Source organism: Lipotes vexillifer, unplaced genomic scaffold, assembly GCF_000442215.2.
Source record: "Lipotes vexillifer unplaced genomic scaffold, Lipotes_vexillifer_v1.1 scaffold342, whole genome shotgun sequence".
NCBI lineage: Eukaryota > Metazoa > Chordata > Mammalia > Artiodactyla > Lipotidae > Lipotes > Lipotes vexillifer.
Window position 1 is genome coordinate 4892593 of NW_006786802.1, and position 15075 is coordinate 4907667.

A 15075-nucleotide genomic window follows, 5' to 3' on the forward strand; every position below is an offset into this window, starting at 1 on the left:
CCGCAGACAGAAAAGAAATGCAATTTTTAGGTGAAATTAAATTACCAGTTCCAGTCCAGCCAGTACTTCATTGAGTCCCGGCGGCTGACCAATCCAACGGATTACCCCATAGAAAGGAGGATTCTCTTTAACCTCGGCCAGCGAGCCCACTTCCAGGCCATGTGAGTTACCAGAAGATACTGCCAAGGGTGGACTCTCCTGCACAGGTGCGTTGTTTAGCTCTCCCATCACAGACTGAACTGACAGAGAGAGCGGACTGTGGCTAATACTTCCATTGGTGTTGGGCATCTTTGTCAGACTAAATGGTAAAGAATGAAATCTGTTCTCGCTGGATAGTGAGTTCATGGAAGGAGGTTGCAGTGGTGGTGAAGCGTGTCCAAAGTCTGGAGAGATCTCCGTAAGCGATTTTGCAGGGTCTTCAGCAACTATAAGAAATTATTCTTAATTAGAGGAATTTATTCAAGAATATTAAATATGCCATACATCTCTAAAGATTAATATATACATAAGTCCAACTGCCCACCTGACCTCTTCTAGTATGATTCTCATAAGCATCACAAACTTACTACCTCCAAGTCAGTGTTCTTGATTCACATCCCCACCTCCAAATTTTTCTTCTTCAGTAAATGGCACCCAATTATTCAAACCAATAAAATGTTATTGATTGGAATTGTATAGGTTATATTCTATGTCCAAAATACAATTAAGTTACAAAAACCAATACAAAAAAGAGAGCAAAAAATTTAAGAAAGATGCTTCTAAATAACAAATCAATCGAAGAAGAAATGATAATGTAAATTTTTAAAATAAAGGAAAAAACACTTGAACACAACTAAAGTAATACTTATAAAAGAAATGTATAGATTTAATAGTTCATTTTAGAAAAAAAGGAACGGTAATTAATAAATTCAGCATACAACTTAGGAAGTTAGAAAAACAACAGAATAACCTCCCCAAAAGTAGTCAAGAGGAAAGAACACAAAAACAGAAATTAATGAAAGAGAAAACAAACATCCAATAAAAAGAACCAAAGCCAAAAGCTGTTTCATTAAAACAACTAATACAGTTGCCTGGCAGGTACTGCAAATCAGTGTGCAAAGAACAAACTTCTTAATAAATGGCGTTGAGATAATCAACTATCCATATTTTTAAAAAATTAAATTGGACTCCTCTGTCATACTCTACACAAAAACAATTTCCAGATGTCTTAAAGAAAAATGTCAAAGGCAAACCTACAAATTTTGCAAAAGAATATAGAAGAATGTTCTTTATGACTTTAGGGTAGAGAGAAATATCTTAAACATGAGTATACAAACCAAAAAGGAAAAGACTGACAAATATGACCACATTAAAATTAAGAGATACTTGTCCATTAAAAGGCATCATAGCAAGAGGAGAAATATGAGCCACAAACAAGGAGAAAATACTTGTAATCCTTATTTCTGACAAAGGATTAGAATTTGAAAAAGGTCTATAAAGCAATTTTTTTAAAAGACCAGAAAAAAATAGAAAAAAAAATGGACAAAAGACTTGAAAAGGGAGCTCACAGAAAAAGAAACCTAAGTCACCAACAAATCAATGAAAAGGTTCTTGCCCTCACTAGTAAATACATAAGAGAAAGTCAAAATCAACATGAGATAGCATTTCAAAAGGTAAAGGTCTTAGAACATTAACTGCTGGTGAGGATGAGGAGTCAATGATACCCTTACACAAAGCTGATGGGAGTGTGAAGTGGTATTAACTATTCCAGGAAACAGTCTGGCATTATTTAGTAAAGGAAAGATGTGCATATCCCATGTACATCTAGTAATTCCACTCCTAGGTACATACCCTAGGCATGGGTAAGAATGTTAATAGCAGAGCTGTTAATAATAGCAAGAAAATAAAACCAATTCAAATGTCCATCAATGGTCGAATGGATAGTTACATTGTGGTATATGTAAATACCATATTTCACAGAAATGAAATGGAATGGAACGCAATGCTATACAGCAACGAAAACAAATAAATCATCATCACATACTACAACTTGGATGAATCTAGAAACATAATGTTGAGGGATGAAATTACACAATATACATACAGTCTGATTCCTTGTATATAAAGCTCAAAACCATGCAGAACTAACAGTATGCTGTTTAGATGGACAAACTCATAAAGCAATAATGAAAACCAAGAGAGTGATAAACACTAAATTAAAGACGATGGTAGCTCAGAGGAGTGAAAAGAACACCAGGAAGCAGCACTGAGGGGATTTCAAAGGGAATGATAATGCTCTTTGCCTTAAAGTGAGCAGCGACTCCATGGGTGTTCACTGTACTTTATACCTTATCCATTTAAGATTCTTTACTGATGATATTTAATCTAAAAATTTTTTAAGTTATTATTTTCTTTCCCAAACCCTCAACCCCCCCAAGCCCAACACTCAGTTCCACAGAGCAAGATCTGTTGTTTCTACTTCCAAGATATACCTCAAATCTGTCCACCCCTCTTACCCTCAGCCACCATCATCTTTCCCCCTGCAACCAGTCTCTTACCTGGACTCTGTCCCTCTTCTCGCCCCTCTCCAATCTAACTACCATATACCACAACTAGTGAGATCTTTTTAGAGTTTAAAGATCTTACGTGACCTTGTATCATTCCCTTGTTTAAAACCGTCAATGGCTTTCCAGTACCTTACAATAAATACTAAATTTCTTACCAACACTTACTAGGTCCTAAATGATCCGGCTCCTACCTACCCCTCCAAACTCATTTCATACACCTCTTTTCCTTGCTTACTGTGCTGCAGCCACTCTGGCCTACTTCCTGTTCCCCAAATATAATTTCTCACCTCAGGACCTCTGCCTTTACTATTTCCTCTGCCCAGAATGCTCTTCTCAAGCTCTTTTTCTGGAAGTTTCGTTCACATCATCCAGATCTCAACATAAATATCATTTCCTCAAAGACTCTTTTCCAAACCACCTCTGGAGCCAGCTTCCCACCAGCTGCTATCACCTTGTTCATTTCCTTCATTGCACATGTCACAGTTACCTTGTCTGTCTATACAGTTATTGTCTATCATACTAACTAGAATATAAGCTCCCTACAATGAGGAACTTTGTTAGTCTTTTCCATGGTTGGATCCATAACACTTGGTATAGCCACTAACACAAGAAAATACTCAATATTTGTAATAAAAAAAATTGAATAAATGAATCAAATGTTATAAAGAATAGCCTTTAAAATGTGTAAGTAAAACAACTACAGAAATGATGTTCTTTTACAAGTAAATTGCTTCTATTTTCTAATTTAAGGATGCAGGCCTATTCCATACAAATTTCATTACTTCATATGTCTTTTTGGACCAGTTAGAAGGTTACTATATTAATCCAGACAGCAAAAAACAAAGGAAAGGATCTGAACTAAGGCAGTGGTTTCAGAAATGAAGAGAGGGGAAGGATTCTAGTGATATTAAAGAGGAGGAAATCCCTAGGACTTGGTGACATCTGGATGTGACTAATGAGAGAGAGAGAGGAGGTCCAGGATGAAGCAGAAACTTACATTTCAGGCAACTGGACTCATGTCTCCCTCTCCTCGCTCCGTAAAAACATAACTCACAAGGCCATCAGCGACTGCCACTGGCTAAATCCAACGGGTTTTTGTGTGGTCTTTATCTTATTTGCCCTCTCAGAAGCATTCGACACTGGTGTCTATTAGCTCCTTGGCTTCTTGGCCCAATAACCTCTTGTTTTGCCCACAGCCTCTGGCTACCTTTTCTCTGTCTCCTTTGAAGACTTCTCCTCCTCCCAGCCATTATGCTCCTCAAGGCTCAGACTTCAGCCACACCCTCCATCCCTACTTTCTCCATAGGTGATACTATTCACAGGATTTTAATCACCACATACGTGAAGGCAAACTACAAATTTATTTCTCCACCTCTTAACATCTCTTTTAAGCTCCAGATCTGCATATGCAACTGTCCGCTTGACAAATCAACTCTGGGAAGTTTAAAAGGCTCCTCAAACTCAACATATTCAAAGAAAATCCATCACTTCCCTCCACAAGCACCTAATCCATCACCTTCCTCCATCATCACCTAAGTATGCAGGCCAGAAAACTAGGAGTCATCACTCTCATCTCTTTCTTCCTTACCTCTCACTTTCAATCTATCTGTGAATCCTGTCAATTCACTTCTGATATCTCATAGCCATCCACCTCTCCCCATCCCTTCCCCAACAAGTCTAGCCCCAGCAACTATAATCTACGGCTGAGCCTATCAGCAGCCTTCAACTGTGTTCTTGCATTCACACAGCCCCTGCTTCAGTCCACTGTCCACCCTGCAGCCACAATCATCTTTTCAAAAGGCAAACCCTGCAAACCCCTTGCTGAAAATCCTTCAGTGGCTTGCCATTTCCTTTTTTCGGGGTTTTTTTTTTTTTTTGCGGTATGCGGGCCTCTCACCGTTGTGGCCTCCCCTGTTGCGGAGTACAGGCTCCAGACACGCAGGCTCAGCGGCCATGGCTCAGGGGCCCAACCGCTCCGCGGCATGTGGGATCTTCCCAGACTGGGGCATGAACCCGCGTCCCCTGAATCGGCAGGCGGCCTCTCAACCACTGTGCCACCAAGGAAGCCGCGCCATTTCCTTTTAATAGGATACACCAGGCTCCACATGCCCTGGCCTTGTTTGCCATTCCATTCTCATCTCATAAAATGTTCTGGCTACTCTGGCTCTCTTTAGTCCTTGGCAAACACCAGCTCCATTTTACCACAAGGCCTTTACATATGCTGTCCTTTCTGCCTAAAACGTTCTTCTGCCCCATTTCAATTTGTTATCTATCACTCCCCTGGTAAATCTAAGCTCATGTCACTTCCTCCTAGAAATATCCCTGAGCCCCTCAAGTAAAAGCATCCCTTAATATACTCTCACAGCATCATATGCCTTCGTTATACCCATCAAAACTGCAACTCTTCATTTCTTTCTGGCACACAGTAAGCATTCGATATATACTTGTTGAACAGATGAGCAAAAGAAAAAAGAATAAACCAGAAGAAAGTGACGTCCCAGAACCAAGGGAAGGTAGAGTTTTTTAAAAGTGGTATCAAAAAAAAGGATATCAAGATAGTAAAGTCTCTAAATGATTCAACTGATTCTAGACATCTTCTACCTTAAACAGCTCAATGAAGTGCAGAGAACGAGCTGCTAATACATTTTCTAAATATTACATTAACCTTAACAGCAGTGCAGCTCAAATTGTGTATAATATTTTAATTCAGCAATATTAATAAAGAATGGTCTACTCATTCTGTTTCCAAAAACTATCTATATTGGTGAAAAAGCCATTTTTTCTCTAGTGAGTTAAAAGGAGAGAATCATTATAAAGAACACTAAAATTATAGATTACCTTCATCAATATACCATGAATTTTTTGATTTGGATTGTGGCTGTGAGTCAACAGAAGACCCATTTAAGGTATAAAATAATTCAGATCTGTTTCTATTTCCAGGGTCTGAGGTAGATCCTATGGAACAAGAAAAGTTCCTTTTAAAAATAAAGTCAATATGATGTGAAAGTTTTTCCGTAAGAGAAAGTAATATGTATATGGTGTTAACAATTATTTACACAACCAACAGATGTATACAAACACAATATATTTTATTAGTGCCTTCAGCTTTTAAAATTTTGGTAACCATTTTTGCAGTGTCAAAAAGATTCTTCAGCCCAAGAAACAATATAAGAGGAGAACAGGAGTTAAGTTAAAAGAAAGGCCTGCTATTTTTTTTTTTTTTTTAAACAAACTGCTTTAAAAAATCATTTCACATACTATGGCTTATTTCCAAATGTCAAAATCACCATTCCCCAATTTCATTTAACGAAGCTCCTGGTTCACAAACTTAACATATTATTTTAAAACGGTTGCCCTCAAAAGAAGGCAGTCTTCGAATGTATATAAATAGATGCATAAATTAAATTTAAAAGATTTAAGGTTTAACCATTTTGGAATTGTTAGTCAACAAATCCCTTGCTGAATTTCTTCATGTCTCTGAAAAGTGAAGCAGTATTATTTCTTATACATTAGATTTATTAGACGTAAGAAAATTTAGTGTAGCTAAGCCCCAGACACATCAAGACATTCCCCTGCCTCATTACTAAAAGGACATGCTATCGTTGAGAGCAGTGGGGTCTCTAGAACCTACAACAAAATCTGATTTCTTTTTCAATTTAAAGCAGATAACTTTACACTTCATACCTATAACTAAGATCTGCTACAACATAAGTAGTACACATATCTTAAGAAAATCTTTAGGCTATTCATATTTAAGTGAGAGTAGCAAATTGGTGCTAACCTATCTAGATCCACAGGTTAACATAAAAAATACTATCTATCACTGATATATTTTATTTAATTCTACATCTCCCAGGGTCCAATGTCACATAAAATATTTCTTAAAGTACAATTTCCTTTTAAATAAGCTGAAAAAGTTTTCTTCACTAGATAATTGAGGAAAAAATATTCTTTTCTTAACCTACATCTGAGTTGAAACTTCTTGCAGCTTTTTAAATTAGCTGTTTAGCTTGTATAACTACCACCCTATACATCTATGAAATATGTGGAAGCTAACCAAAAAACAACTAAAAACTCCACATATATTGTAAGGGAGTCTCTGGAAGAAAGACGAAAATTTTTGCTTAGTGGTTTGGAATTTAATTTGTGCCACCTCTGTTAGCAAAATCCACATAATCTCTAGTATATTTTATCCTATAAACATTATCCATAAATGATTATTTTGTACAGTGTGACTCTAAACTATATATACAAATGTTACAAGTAGGGAATTCTAAAAACCAGCGTATATGGACCAGAAAAAGACACAGGTCTCCACGGGAAATTTTTCATCATTTAGAAAAAGGTTGCGAACCCTTGGCTTAAGCAACACCATCTATAAACATTTTTTAGTAAACTACTAAAAACGTTTGCAAGAAAGTCTACATATACATTAAGGAGTAATACCTTTTCACCTTTTTTCAATGGTATGGCAAATAAAAAATCATGTAAATAACTAAGAAGTGTATTCTATTAATCCATACCTGTAGCCTTTGGTTTATTATGACTGGATGAACCTTTGTCCCCAACACCTCTTGACATAAAGGCTAGTTTGGAAGGCCTCCTTTCCTGTGTAACGCTATCTGAAACAGTAAACATGTTTTTTAAAGATAAAAGCAAATTCTTATAGAAGAGAAACAATTGAGCAAATAATGACAATAACAACAACAATCCCTTTCCAACGAAAAAACAGAATTTTCAGAGTAGTTTTACAAATTCGTCAAGGCCATAAAAAGTACTGAAAAAGATCATACCAAAAAAAATCATTGCTGTATTTCAAAACATAATTTCTACAAGATAATACACCCCAAGTACAATTCAGCTATGTGCTTTAACTTCTTGAAAATTTAACCACTTTTAATCAATTTTATTTGATATGTTGAAACACCACCAAGAAAACCTTACTCAGTTTTTTTCAGGATTTCCCAAATCAGTATCCCCAGAACACCCCTGTGTGTTATGAAGTGTCCCACTCTCAAATATCTCTAGAAGATGCTGAGGTAAACAGACTTCTTTACTGCATAACCCCAGAACCTTTAATATGCTAATATGCATTGTGAATCTCTCAAAAAGGGATATAATAAACTTATTTGATATGTTTTTTGTGCCACTCTACTCAGCATCTCAGATTAATATATTTCATGGGACACAGATTGGAAAAAGTCTGGTTAAGTATATGTTATCAGTTTTTTTAAATATATATATATATATGTTAAGAATAACACAAACACACATACATATAAGAGAAAAAACACAGAGAAATACACAAATGAATAATGCAGAAAGCCAGAGATAAATAGCAACAATACTTCTGAAGAAAACACTTGAAACTGTTTTGAAAAACTGGTGCAATAATTTTGTTTTTGATACAAAGACTACCTTAAACCTTAAAGGCCAGTGATTTTCATAAGATATTCACAAAAACTGATCAAGCAAATGTAGAACAGTCAGTCTGGAACGTTTTCGCCTGGAAAGTTCAACAATATCCGTGGAGTCCAACATGACACTTAAGAGTCCTACCTGATTAAAGCTACGTATCAGCAAAAACAATATCACCCACAGTGGCTTTTTGAGAACAGAAAGAGAAAAAGAGGGAAAGTTTTACATTTTAAACACAAGGGCTATTTTTTTTAAGAAAAAGGAAATAATATTGAATTAATTATATATAAATGATGCTTGGTAACTTTTTTGCACAGTTGGAGGGGGAGAAGAATGCATTATTGAACTATATCTTAACTGTCTCATAATGTGATCAAATGGAATATTATTTTAGTTCAAAAATTATATTGAATAACCATGTGTTTAACCAAGTGATATAGTAAATGAAAGGCTATTTACCAATATTTTTATGATGTTACCATTCCAATATCTCTCAATACCACATGTGACAGCTACCGTGAAAGTAAAACTACTTAGTCACTGGCAAAAGTTTCCAAATTACAGCATATAAATTGACTAAAGAAAACTAACTCCCACTATTAACTGTAATTAATTGCATGTAAGTACATTTTGAAAAGATATTCACATGTATACCAAAATCTATATACATTATACAGTTAGTGGTGATTATAATAAAGGCAGAAAATGGTCTTAACTAAGGCCGCCTGGCAGTACCAAAAGGCCAAATGGATGAGCCGGTGGTGACAACTCTGATGGTGATGCTAGGGGAGAGCTCCAAGGGTTAGGAATATGCAGGGCACTGGAGTTGGAAATGGTGGTTATCTTCTGCCAAAGACTTTGTCATGGGGGAGGTAGGGGCTCAAATATCAACTTTGAGGAATAGGACAGTCCTGCAGAATTCTATGCAGGTAAAGGGTCACATGCCATATCTAACTTGCCCTCCAGCAGTTACATACCAACTAATTCTTTCCTTATCACAACTATATTCATGATCCAAAATCAAAGCCTTCCATCTTAAATGAATTTTAAGAGAATACCATCTCAGGAAAAGGCAAGTATGAGAAAGTAAACAAAGTAAGGAATAAATTTGGCAGGCAATTTTGTGAGATTAAAACAATCCTGATTAAAAGATATTACAAGAGATAGCAAGACACGTCCACCAAACGGCATGTATAAAATGTTCATAGCAGCCTTATTTGTAATAACCAAAAGCTGGAACAATGCATTCTACAGGAGAATGGATAAACAAACTGTGATCTGTTCGTGCAATGGAATATTACATAGCAATAAAAAAAAGAATAAACAACTGATATACAAAACACCATGGACACTGTGTTGAGAAAAGAAATGAAGCCAAAAGTACCCATTATATATACACAGCAGGAGTGCATTCAAAATGATAAAATTAGAAGCCTGCCCATCACTCTTATTGATTTAATCAGAAAAAGAAAAATCCCTGGAAGAAACTTGGGTTGGAAATCGTAACAATAAACCAGTGAACAATAACAAACCACAAGAAATGTCTGTGGATTTGAATGACCCACTAAATTGAGAAAATTGCTTAACTGATGTACTGCTTAACATCATCAGCCACAAGAGCATAATTCAAACCCAAATGAGAATTTAATATCCATGGAGAAATCTACTGAAGAAAATGTAAGTTTACTTGGGTAGAATGAATAATTATAAAACCCAATACCAAACATACTATACACAACAACAAGGCAAAAGTCTCCTTAGAGTGAGACTAGTGATCAAAGTAAATATTTTCCTTATATTTTAGACAATTTTATATGAAAAGTTGTTCAAAAAATCCTGGAAGGTCCATAGAGATAACATCAGGATTGCATACTGTGATCTAGTGCTTCAAAATAACCTTTTGGGCTCTAATTGTCTCGTATGAGGGGAGTCCTGCCTATACAGACAACATTCAGGGTGATTCAGACTGACAATCTCTACAGAAGGCCACTTGGCATTATCTATCAAAATGTAAAGTACACATACCCTTTGACCCAGCAAGTCTACTTCCAGGAAGTTATCTTTTTTTTAAGATCTTATAAATATTTTAATGTAAATATGAGTATAATACATCCCATTTAAATACTCAGAAAAGTATATTGATGGCACACAAGAAAAATCTACAGATGACATGATATTGAGAGAGACAAAACACGAAAGGACAGAATTAGTATCCAAAATGATCTGAAAATGGAAGACTGGATAGCTCTAACGACATGAAGTTAAACAGGGACAAATGTAAAGTCCTGCCATGTGTCCCCCAAATCAACCATACAAATATAGATCAGAAGCAGAGGTACATGTGAACAAAATTGGGGATTTAAGTCAAGCGTAAGTTCAGGAATCATTAATTCATTAGTTTATAAATGCATTCATTTAGTCAAGAAATACTACCAACTCCATGCAAGGAAGGCATTACGTGTCTCTGGGAATATAATTCAAACTGTGACAGGGCTGTCCCAAAATCTTTTCTTCCAAAGTCCTGTTCTATTGCAATAATTAGTCTACATAAAGACTACGGTATTCTGTTCCCCTCTAAGTGTCCAAGTGTGAAGGTGTCTTTAACAAACCAGTTCTTATTCAGAATATCTGGAAGGCATGCCATATGAGAAATGGCTAAAATGACTCAAACTATTTAGTCTGGAGAACAGAAGATGTAGGTGTCAAGGACACTCATCTTTGAATATCTGAGGGTTGCTACAAGGAAGAGGGGCTGGATTTGTCCTAAGTTCATCCCCAGTTAGAACTAGAATCAATGAGGGAAGTTATAGGAAGGTAGAGGTAAGCACGTATCCAAGGAGAGACTTTTTCACAATTAGATCTGTCTAAAATGAAATACTCTAATTTTCTTCAGGACAAAGTGACTCTTCTATCAAATGAACACATAAGTAATCTTTTAGCTATACTGGATACATGCAAACTGAAACATACGTATGACATTACTCACTGAAGCATTGTTATAATAGCAAAAGACTGAAAACAGCCTTAATGCCCATCAGTAGGGGACTGGTTTCAAAAAACTGATACATTTTGGGGCTTCCCTGGTGGCGCAGTGGTTGAGAATCTGCCTGCTAATTCAGGGGACATGGGTTCGAGCCCTGGTCTGGGAGGATCCCACATGCCACGAAGCAACTAGGCCCGTGAGCCACAACTACTGAGCTTGCGCGTCTGGAGCCTGTGCTCCGCAACAAGAGAGGCCGCGACAGTGAGAGGCCCACGCACTGTGATGAGGAGTGGCCCCCGCTTGCCACAACTAGAGAAAGCCCTCGCACAGAAACAAAGACCCAACACAGCAAAAATAAATTAATAAATTAATAAACTCCTACCCCCAACATCTAAAAAAAAAAATTGATACATTTATAAAATGAAATACAATGCAATAATTTAAGCAAAAGATTAAGTATGCAATTTATGTACTAATATAAAATGATCCCTATGATCGATCTACTGTTAGCTTTTTTTTTTTTTTTTTTTGCTGTACGTGGGCCTCTCACTGTTGTGGCCTCTCCCAAAGGCTCCGGATGCACAGGCTCAGCGGCCATGGCTCACGGGCCCAGCCGCTCCACGGCATGTGGGATCTTCCCGCACTGAGGAACGAACCCGTGTCCCCTGCATCGGCAGGCAGACTCTCAACCACTGCGCCACCAGCGAAGCCCCGACTGTTAGCTTTTTTTAAAAAGGTGCAACTTACTCTTCTGGGAAGATAAGCTGGTGTACTTTTTCCTATTCCTCCTGATAAGTACAGCTGAAAACTCTGGATGTAACATATAGAACAAAACTGAGAAGCCTCTGAAAGGCAAAGAGAAGGCAGATGAGCTAGGGAGCACGGGACCTAAGGAGTGACACGAGATTTCCCTGGGTTTTCTTATTGCCTCATATATCCTAGACTTAGAGCTGAAGAAGGCAGCAACCTGGAAATGCCAATGGGGAGAGACAAAAGAAACTCCCAACAAAGGTATCCTCTCATTAGTCAAAGAATGAGAAAAGACAAACCCTAGTCAGACAGAAACTTTTAGACAATAATCACTCTATTGCAAGCAAACACAGTGGCCACACCCACTCCAACAAAGGCCAAGCGGGGAATCTGGACTTCTGCCTCCACCTGACAATAATGAGGTGACACACACACACACCTTGAAGCAGCAAAAACAAAGTTTAAATATGATCTAGAATCTCAGAATATAATACCCAACTGTCCAAGTTTCAAATAAAAATCACTCATTATACCAAGAACCAGGAAGATGCCAAAAAGAATTTAAAAAGACAGTCAATAAATGCCAACACTGAGATGACAGAGATGTTAGAATCATCTGACAAAGATCTGTAAAGCAATCATGGTAAAAATGCTTCAATAAGCAATTACAAACACACTTAGGAAAAAATGAAAAATAGAAAACTTTTTCTATTGAAAAATGAAAAATGAAAAATAGAAAACTTTCTACATAAAAGGTAAAGAGAAAGGAATATTAGCATACCACTAAACAAAGTCATCAAACCACAAAGGAAGAGAGCAAGAGAAGAAGGGAAAAGAGAAGAAATACAAAAACAGCCAGAAACACTGGACTCCATAAAAATCAAAATCTCTTGCTTTGTGAAAGACTCTGTTAAGAAGATGAAGAGATAAGCTACAGACTGGGAAAAAAAATATTTGCAAAGGACTAGTGTCTAGGATATATAAAGAATTCTCAAAATTCAACAGTAAAAAAGCAAATAATCCAATGAAAACATGGGCAAAAGAGATGAAAACAAAATTCACTAAAGAAGATACATAAATGGCAATCAGTACATGAAAATAGATATTCAACATCATGAGCTATCAGGGAAATTCAATTAAAACCATAGTGATATATGACTACACACATCTCAGAATGGCTCAAATAAAAAATAGTGACAATACCAAATGGTGGTGAGGATGTGGAAAAACTGGGTCACTCATAGATTGTTGATGGTAATGTAGAACGGTACAGCCACTCTGGGAAAGTGTGGCAGTTTCTTAAAAAGCATGCAAATACCACATGACCAGAAGTTGCACACCTGGATATTTATACCAGAGAAATGAAGACTTATGTTCACTTGTGTTCACTCTACACAAATGTTTATAAGCATTAGTTATAAGAGCTAAAAACTGGAAACAAATCAGATGTCCTTCAATGGGTAAACTGTTAAACAAATAGTGGTACAGCCATAACATGGACTGTAACTCAGCAATAAAAAGGAACAGACCAGTGACACACACAGCATGGATGAATCTCTAGAGAATTATGCTGAGTGAAAAGAGCCAAGCTCAAAAGGATTCTTGAAATGACAGAACTGTAGAAATGAAGAACAAATTAGTGGATGCCAGGGTTAAGGAGAGGCTGGGGACAAGACGGGCAGTGTGACAATAAAAAGGCCACATGAAGTATCCTTGTGGTAATGGGAATGTTCTGTATATTGACCATATCAATGTCAACACCCTGGCTGTGATCTTACACTGTAGTTGTATAAGATGTTCCTTTGGGGAAAACTGTGTTAAGGGGTACACAAGATCTCTCTGTATTATTTCTTACAACTGCATGCAAATATATAATAATCTCAAATATTTTTAAATCATATATCTGACAAAGGGCTTATATTCAGATTTATAAGAATTCTCAAAACCCAATAATAAAAATAAATTAACAAGAGATTGGCCAAAGATTTGCACAGATACTCCACCAAGGAAGATACACAGATGACAAATAAGCACATAAAAAGATGTTCAACATCACTGGCCATCAGGAAAATGAAAATTAAAGCTACAACTAGATGCCACTATATAGCTACTAGAATAGCTAAAATTTATAAGACTGACCATACCAAGCGCTGGCAAGGACATGCAAAAACTGGGATTCTCACACACTGCTGCTGGGAATGTAAAATAGTATAACCACTTTGGAAAGACCGTTTGGCAGGTTGCTGTTGTTTTGTTTTGTTTTTAAAGTTCAACAATCACCTACAATAGTACCAGCCATTCCACATCTGGGTATTTACCCAAGAGAAATGAATACCTATGTCCATACGAAGACTTATACATGAATTTTCATAGCAGCATTATTCATAATAGCCACAAACTAAATAGAAACAAGCCAAATATCCACCAACAAGTGAATGAAAAAACAAAATGGTATATCCTTACGCTTACAGGGAAAACACGCTGTCTTTCCCTTTGTTCTCATGCTCACACAATTTTGACAGTTCTGGCCACCAAATGTGTGAGGAGTTTTCCCACACTAAGCTGTGACACCAGCTGGGTATCCTACAATTCAATTTGGTTCTGACGCTATCTACCTGGGATTAGCGGCAAATCCCACAAGTTAAGGGCTCAGTCCCAAAAGACCGTAAGCTTTGCGGTAACCTGCAAGCTCTCAAAACCCCATACTATGGGAACGTTTATGGAGACTTCATCAGAGAGGCATGTTTGATTATTAACTCAATTTCCAGCTCCTCTCCCCTCTCCAGGGGATGGGGCTGTGGCTGAAAGTTCTAATCATGGCTTGGTCTCTGTAGTGACCAGCCCTCCATCCAGGAGCCCACTAAGAATCACCTCATAAGAACAAAAGACACTTCTATCATCCAGAAAATTCCAAAGGATTTTAGGAGCTCTGTGTCAGGAACCTGGGTCAAAGACCAAACATTAGCAAGACTCAGGGGCAGACACATATATATATTATACATTTATATATATTATATATACGTTATACACACATATAATACGTATAATGCATATATATAATATATATTATACATATATAATATATATTATTCATATATAATATATATATATTATTTCTCACTATAGAATGGAATACTTCTCAGCAACAAAAGGGACACGTGGATGAGTTCAACAAATAATTACGTTGAATGAAATTAGTCAGACCAAAAAAAAAAAGAATACATCCTGAGTTACTCCATTTATATAAAGTTCTAGGAAAATGTGAACAAATCTATACTGACAGAAAAAAGATCAATGGTTGCCTAGATTTTGGAGGATGGGACATGCAGAGTGGAAGGAAGCAAACACAAGGGGCATACCTTGGGGTGATAGACATTC

The 15075-nt window shown here is 36.8% G+C and overlaps 1 protein-coding gene across 1 annotated transcript in view; it reads right to left on the reverse strand.

Annotated features, from left to right (window-relative positions):
* Positions 1-15075, reverse strand: part of CYLD (CYLD lysine 63 deubiquitinase) — a 50912-nt gene that overhangs the window by 16839 nt on the left and 18998 nt on the right. The window contains 3 exon segments of the mRNA XM_007459471.1: positions 46-425; positions 5385-5501; positions 7070-7168. Of these exon segments, the coding sequence (XP_007459533.1) occupies positions 46-425; positions 5385-5501; positions 7070-7168 (596 nt within the window).